Below are 7891 nucleotides of genomic sequence, written 5' to 3'. Positions count from 1 at the left end.
CTCATCCCCTCATCTCATCCCCCTCATCACCCCCCTCACTCCTCTCTCTCCCCCTCCTTTCTCTCTCTCTCCACCTCCCCTCCTCTCTCTCCCCCCTCTCTCTATCTATCCTTCCCTCCTCTCTCTCTCCCCCTCCCCTCCTCTCCTTCCTCTCTTCTCTCATCTCCCTCTCTCCCTCCCTTCCTCCCATTCTCTCCCCTCTCTCTCTCCCCCTCTCCTCCCTCCCCTCTCTCTCCCCCTCCTTTCTATCTCCCCCTCCTTTCTCTCTCCCCTCCTCCTCTCTCTCTCTTTCCCCTCCTCTCTCTCTCCACCCCCCTCTCTCTCTCTCCCCTCTTCTCTCTCTGACCTCCTCTTCTCTCTCCTGACCTCCTCTTCTCTCTCTCCTTCCCCTCTCCTCCTCCTCCCTTCCCTCCCCTTCTCCCCTCTCTCTCCCCCCTCTCCTCCCCTCCCCCTCTCTCTCCCCCTCCTCTTCTATCTCCCCCTCCTTTCTCTCTCCCCTCCTCTCTCTCTCTTCTCTCCCTCTCTCTCTCCCTCCCCCCTCTCTCTCTCTCTCTCCCCCTCCTCTCTCTCTCCACCCTCCTTTCTCTCCTCTCTCTACCCTCTCCCTTTTCTCTATCCCTCCTCCCCTCTCTCTCCCCTCCTCTCTCTATCTATCCTTCACCTCCTCTCTCTCTGCCCCCCTCCCTCCTCTCTCTCATTCCCCTCCTCTCTCTCTCATTCCCCTCCTCTCTCTCTCTCTCTCTCTCCCCCTCCCCCTCCTCTCTCACCCCTCCCCTCCTCTCTCTCTCTCCTCCCCCTCATCTTTCTCCTCCTCTCTCTCCTCACCCTCCCCTCCTCTTTCTCCTCCTCTCTCTCTCTCCCCTCCCCTCTCTCTTTCCCCTCCTCTCTCTCTCCCTCCCCCTCCTCTTTCTCCTCCTCTCTCTCTCCTCCCCTCCCCTCCCTCTTTCTCTCCTCCTCTCTCTCTCCCCTCCCTCTCTCTTTCCCTCCTCTCTCTCTCTCTTCCCCACTACTTTCTCTCCCTCCCTCTCTCTCTCTATCCCCTCTCCTCTCCCCTCCTCTTCTCTCTGACCTCTTTTCTTTCTCCTTCCTCTCTTCTCTCTCCCTCCTCTCCCCCTCCTCTCTCTTTCTCCCTCCCCTCCTCTCTCTCTCTCTTTCTCCCTCCCCCTCCCCTCCTCTCTCTCTCTTTTCTCCCTCCCCTCCACTCTCTCTGATCCCCCCACTCTACTCCCTCAACTCAGTGACAACCCCCCACCATTCCCCCAAGACCCATGAAATTCTTAGAGGGGTTGCCACCTTGGTGGGTCCCAGGTGTTTTATTGGCTGCATATGGTGCTGATGAAAGGTGTGCTTGAATTATTTTCCTCATTATGGGCGTGAGTGGGCCTCGTGTGTAAGTTTCGCCTAAGGCCTCACAAAGCCTAGAGCCACCTCTGGAGGCACTGGAAACAGGCTGGAAGCAGGAAGCCAGCATGTTCACACAGTGGTAAAGACATGACACTGTAGTATAGAACAGGTTAATGTGACCACTATTCTCTAATGAGTACTGGATGTTTCTTAACACATGGTCAATTTTATTTGATCATATATTTTGCATGTTTTATAACTTTGCTAAAAATTATTTTCATTGTAATGGATTTTGAATTGTTATTGTGTTTTATTTCATCAGGTGCAGCAACAATGTATGTACGATATAAGATAGTCCTGGTACAAAATAATAGATCTGCATTTCTGGGTAGATATTTCAACTTTGTGTCTTTCCTAATTGGAATAATTGGCTGCATTGGAATGGGCATTGTGGCTTCTTTTCAGGTAAGTTTCATAGAAATTAGGTACAGAAACACAAATTTGACTACTTTAGGAATATTTAACAGGATACTTGTGTAATATATGTCTCTTACATAGTTTATGTCATCTATATTAACAAAAACCTTGAGGAAAAGACATTTGAAGACGTAATTATTACTAATCAGTAAAACACAGATGTACAGCATGGTATATTATTTGTAATTAAGGTTTGTAGAATGATGTTCTAACAAGACCATTGAAAACAATAATGGACTCTAAGCAAATATCTCATGGAGTGTGTGCACCCCTCCACCACCAACACACACTCACACACACTCACACACACACTTTATTTCAAGGGCTGCCATCATTATGTAAGAGCATTCTTACTTTTTATTGCATCAAACAAGTATTGCCATCCTTCCTTAATGAAACCAGCCCAGACTGAGTAGCAAGGGGTTAGTTAAGGCATGTAGCATCAAGAAATGTTGCTAAAAGACTCCCTACTGCTTTACAGCTTTGACCCCCAGCTCTGACAACATCCAGACAATGAAGAACAATGCTTAGGAGCAGACACAAAAGAGGGATAGACCATGTCTTTGTTAAGGTGAAAGTTAGATATTGTGTTAGACAGAAAGGTAGGTCTTGATGTAAGTCTACTTTTTCTATTTGAAGGATCAGGAATGTTTCCGTACAAGAGACAGTTCAGAGATATGTTATACCACTGAGAAAGCCACTTTGTAGGAAGGATTATTAAAAGAGTTCCCTGATAAGTTCAAAGAGTGGTTTCCACAGGACAGAGAGAACAAAGTAAGATCCCAAGGAAGCACAGGTTGCAGTAATGCCCTGTACACACGATAGGAATTTTGGTCGCAAAAAGCTCTGATGGTTTTCCCGACAGATTTTCAAGCTGTTTTGTGTACAGTCACACCAAATTCCGACCGTAAAGAACGCGGTGACGTACAACACGTATGACGGGAATAGAAAAAGGAAGTTCCAGACCCAGTGCGCCACCCTTTTACTGCTGTTCAGTTTGTGCTTGTTGGTTTGTATCTGGTTTTTAGTGCGTTCTTGTCCGCTCGTTTCTGATTTTCAGCTCGCTCTTCACAGGCCTTGCTGTTCTTCAGTGTGTTCGGTTGGTTCGCTCTGACCAGCCGACCGCTTTAAAATCAATGTTATACTGATGTTTCCTTCAACGCCACAGGAATGGCAGACTGTGGCTCCCCACTTTGCCCATCGTTGGGACTTTCCTAACTGCAGAGGGGCAATAGATGAGAAGCACGTCCACATCGTCCCACCACCCCATTCGGGGTCATACTATTTTAACTATAAGCGGTTTCATAGTATGTTGTTGATGGCGGTGGTGTCAGCGACATATGAGTTTCTATATGTGGATGTGGGGAAGAATGGTGGAGTCTTTGCCCAGACCGAGTTCTACGGATGTCTCCAGAGCAGTGGCTTGGGATTGCCACCTGCAGAAGAGAACGTTGAAGGACTTCCGTTTGTTTTTCTTGCCAATGAAGCATTTGGTCTGGGCAATCACATGATGAGGCCATTCCCCCAGAGGACCCTCACCCCGGAGAAGAGGTTTTTTTTTGAGGCCGGACTTCAGGAACCAACACTTCAGGAACCAACACTTCGGGAACCAACACTTCGGGAACCCCAAAGCGCCCGTAAAGTGCGTCAAAAATATGTGGCATATTTTACGGGTAGGGGGGCCATTGTCATGCCAGTTAATTTGTAAAAATTTTTTTAATAAAAACAAAATTTATCTGATAAAATCTTGATTTGGATTTACTGCTTGGGTTTATTTTATCTGTCTCCTAGGTTCTCCTAGTGCACTTGTAGTGCCAAGTGGTTTTCACATTATTTAAATAACACCCATTGTCACTGTAAACACCAACTTAATACAAAAAGTCCATAATGATCCTGTGCAAGAAGTGTGTATAAATAACAAATATAGATCATAAAGTGATACGTGATTGTAGGCAAAACGGAATATGTCACTGCTCTTAGTCCAAAATATTAGGGAAAATATGCACCATCTCATAAATCCATATGAATAAGGTCTCTTAACCAGTTCCCGACCAGCGCACAACGATGTACGTCGGCAGAATGGCACGGGCAGGCATATTGACGTACAGGCATGTCCATTTTTATATGCCGCCCTGCAATCGCGTGCACGCCGCCGCCAGCGCACTCGCGTGCCAGTCGGGACTCCCGTGAGTCCGGTCGCGGGTCCCGCGGACTTGATCGTCACAAGGATACCCGCCATCGTCTCACGGAGAGGCTGAACAGGGAGATGCCATTGTAAACAACAAGTGACGCTGATCTCTGCTCCATGTTATTGGAGCAGAGATCAGTGTCACTAACACAAAGCCCAGCCCCCCACAGTTAGTAACACGCCCCTAGAAACACTTAACCCCTACACTGCCATTTTTCTTTTGAGCTGTGATCATATTATTCAATGTGAGAGTCTAACTGATTTTAATTCATAAATTGAGCAGTTTGGTTTTAAATACTACACCATTGGAGGCTTCTTCCCCCCCCTTTTTTCTCTCTTTTAATGAGTGGCACAATATTGCAGAGGTAGTGACCTGGCATTTAGTACATCTGCTGCAGGGATGGATGGCCCTCTGGTGGTATAACACATGTGCCCACAACACTGAGCTGTAAAAGTACGAGAGTGGAAGACCCCCTGGTGGTGGAGAATAAGATAAGCAGGAGAGTTATCTAAATGTGATGCGATTATGACAAAGGAGTGGAGGGGAGAGTTCTGAGAGCCCAGATTGGGATTTTTACTGAGTATACTCTTCTGCTTGCGAGAATCAGTTTCAGCGCTCTCTTTGTGGTTTATTATTTTAAGAGACCTTATTCATACGGATTTATGAGATGGTGCATATTTTTCCTAATATTTTGGACTAATAGCAGTGACATATTCAGTTTTGCCTACAATCACTTATCACTTTATGATCTATATTTGTTATTTATACACACTTCTTGCGCAGGATCATTATGGACTTTATTAGATTTAGTATTATGTGAATACTAATAGACTCTGCTGCATTTCTATAGCACTTTAATTGCAATTTGCACGTGTATATTTTTTTGATTTTATTGTCTGAGATATTTAATCCAGCATAGTGCATGTTTACATTATTTTTATATATATCAGCACTTAGAATATCATTTCACTTTTACCACACATTTTGATATTTATTGTATACTATTTATTGTACATGTAGGACAACCGGATTGAGTTAGTAGCGCGAATGCTATTTATATTATTAATACAAAAAGTGTTATTGAACATTGAAAGAAGAAGCCACACATTGTTGAGTAGAAAGCCCTTTACTCCATGCACATTCACATGTGCGTTTTATAAAATCTTTTTTTCAAAGTTTTACCTTGAATTTTTTTTACAAATACAGAAACAGGCATGTTTCCAAACATAACATACACAACTCTGGAACTTACAAAGTTCTACATTGCAAAAAAGAAGGCAATATCAGACATTTTATAGTGTGAAAAAGGTCTTCATCTTGCCTTCATCAGATGGGGTGAAGTCACCCCTGTAAAAGCCAAATTTAGAAGATTCACACAAATTGTGAGTCAAAATGGGGATTTCCTTTCTGATCCCATACCTAATTTCAAAATGTGCTATCTCCCATTATGGGGGATCAATGGACATGTTTTGGGGGTGCAACCACTTCCTCTCACATACTAGAGTTGGGAGGAAGGGGTTGCGCCCACAAAACACATATATTGAAATTCCCTGATGGCAGATAGCACATGTTGACACACTGTGTGCATCTTCCAAATTTGGCTTTTAAACGGTATTAAAACTTTAGATAAAAAATTTTGCAAAAAAAAACCCCAGAAATCTTTTTAGAATTTATATTCTCCCTACATCAATCATGTTCTTCAGTCTCTGTTCAATCTCCTTGGTTTTTTCTTTGATAAGGTCCAAATCCCAACTACAAGACATTATTTCCTGGATAAGCCACTGTGCACTGTCACTGGTGAAATGACTGGATTTTGGTACCACAACCTGAACATCATTTAAAAAAAAATATTCACACCGTGTATCAAAAATTTGCAGGCAAACATTTATTACCTGAATCTGTGGTGTCTGGCACTAACCTGTTGTGGTGCCAAATTTCAGCACTTCTTTCACCTCTCCTTCCTCCTTTTTAGGGTGGCCCACTGGAGCACCTGTGTGGGTCACCCTAAAAAATGTGCTCTGGTGTCCCACACTAGTGCTCCTGAGTCCAGTTGTGTAAACAGCTGCTGAGTGTCCTCTCCTTACATTCCACTGAATCAAGTTTGCAATTCATTCTAGTTTCAAAGACATCTAGATAACAATGCCCTAAACTTCTTTTAATACAAATTAGCGTGACCAAATGTAGTTAACCCTGTATCAGCTAAAAACATCGTATTTAGTTGGCACATGAACAATGTTTCCTATGAACGATTACTGTGCCCACAAACATGAAAGTAGCCATTTAAAATTGTACAACAGTAAAGAAAAGCACATGGAGCAGCATGCAAGTTAATAATCAGAAATTTCTGGTGAGCAGGAAATATTGGCACGTGGAGATATGCATCTTTGATATTGATTGAAGCCAAAAACTCCCCTCCTTGCAGGATGGAAACAACCAATCGGATTGCCTCCATGTGAAAGGATCGTATGTTTAAGTGCCAATTCTGATTTTTGAGATCTAGAATGGGTCTTACCTCTCCGGTTTTGGAACGGTGAAAAGGTTTGAATAAAAACCTGTGCCCTGTTCCTCTAAAGGAACCTCTGATATCCCCAGCTGGGTTAATAGATGATCCAGAGCTAGAAAGAGAGACTTATTTTTCCCTGGATCCCTGGGAATGAGGAGATGGAAACTCTCTGAACTCTAGTTTGTAACCTAGAGAAACCAAAGAAGCCACCCATCTGTCTTGACATTGTACCTGCCAGATCTTTGAAAATTGCAGGAGCCTTCCCCCCACCCATTGAGCGGGGACGCCCCTTCATAAGGAGGTTTTAGCATTCTGCTTTGTGGGCTTTATGCCCCAAGATTTCTTTTGACCCTGGTGCTGCCCTTGGGGTCTTCCCCTGACGGTTGAGGCCGTCGAGACTGCCTACAGGCTGATGCCCCTGGCACAGGTGAGGAAGCAGGCTTAAAGGAGAAATGTTTGAACATCTTCTTTACTGGTAAAAGAGAGCTTTTCCATTAGAGATCCTTTGGAGGTATTTATCCAGATCCTCTCCAAATAGCTGATCACCGTGAACTCTGCGAGAATGCACTAGCCCAAGCATAAGCCGTGAGGCTTGAATGATAGAATCTTTCATAGCATCAACTGTGAAACATAGTGCGTCTGACACACCAGCCCATTGCTGGGCCTGCTGATCGGGCAGAATCTTGAGTATCTCCACAAACTGTTCATTTTTTAGCCATAAATGAATAGGAAAAGCATCCCCAGGTGAGGGAGGTTTTAATGATCCCAAAGCAGAGGTAGATTCCTCAAGAGCCTACGCTGCAGGCAGCAAAAAGTTTGAACGAACCAACTTAGTAAGAGAGTGCACAAGCAACCTGTCTTGTGATGCTACTCCTTCTATATTAGGACCCTCAGAAGAGGATATATTAGTATCTTCCAAATCTTTTGGAAGATTTTCCTGATCCCCTGCTCCTTGCACCTCAATAAGAGGGTCATGAGCACTAGATGGGGATCTGCTACCTTTGGCCCCACTATGGAGAGATATCATAGCATCAATCTTCTTTTCCAAATTACAAATGGTGGAAAAAAAAAACCTCCTATGTGATATATACAAGGACTGAAGTGTCTAGTGCAGCTGCAACAACAGTCTCCCCTGACAGCGCAATCTGATGGGCCGCATCACTCTCAGAGGAGGATGACATTCTTTTGGAAATGGATTTAGTTTGTTGTGAAACCATTGACCCTTTAGAACCCTTAGTGGAGTTCCTGGTCCCTCTTCCACTCATAGCCTGAAGCATAAAAGCAGAGGCACTACCAAAAAGAATGTACACTGCTAGGTTAAAGTCCAGCACTATAAGCTGCTATTAATACCTAGCCTGGTAAATTAATAATATGTCAA

The 7891-nt window shown here is 44.2% G+C and overlaps 1 protein-coding gene across 2 annotated transcripts in view; it reads left to right on the top strand.

Annotated features, from left to right (window-relative positions):
* DRAM1 (DNA damage regulated autophagy modulator 1) overlaps positions 1 to 7891 on the top strand; it is an 83700-nt gene that overhangs the window by 49578 nt on the left and 26231 nt on the right. For both annotated transcript variants that reach the window (XM_077472207.1, XM_077472208.1), the window contains exon 3: positions 1667 to 1809. In XM_077472207.1, the coding sequence (XP_077328333.1) occupies positions 1667 to 1809 (143 nt within the window). The remainder of the gene's footprint in view (positions 1 to 1666; positions 1810 to 7891) is intronic.

The sequence above is a fragment of the Lithobates pipiens genome, unplaced genomic scaffold (assembly GCF_037356315.1).
Source record: "Lithobates pipiens isolate NorthernLeopardFrog02 unplaced genomic scaffold, aLitPip1_a1.2 Scaffold_8, whole genome shotgun sequence".
Classification (NCBI taxonomy): Eukaryota; Metazoa; Chordata; class Amphibia; order Anura; family Ranidae; genus Lithobates; species Lithobates pipiens.
This window is presented reverse-complemented; position numbering and strand designations above follow the sequence as displayed.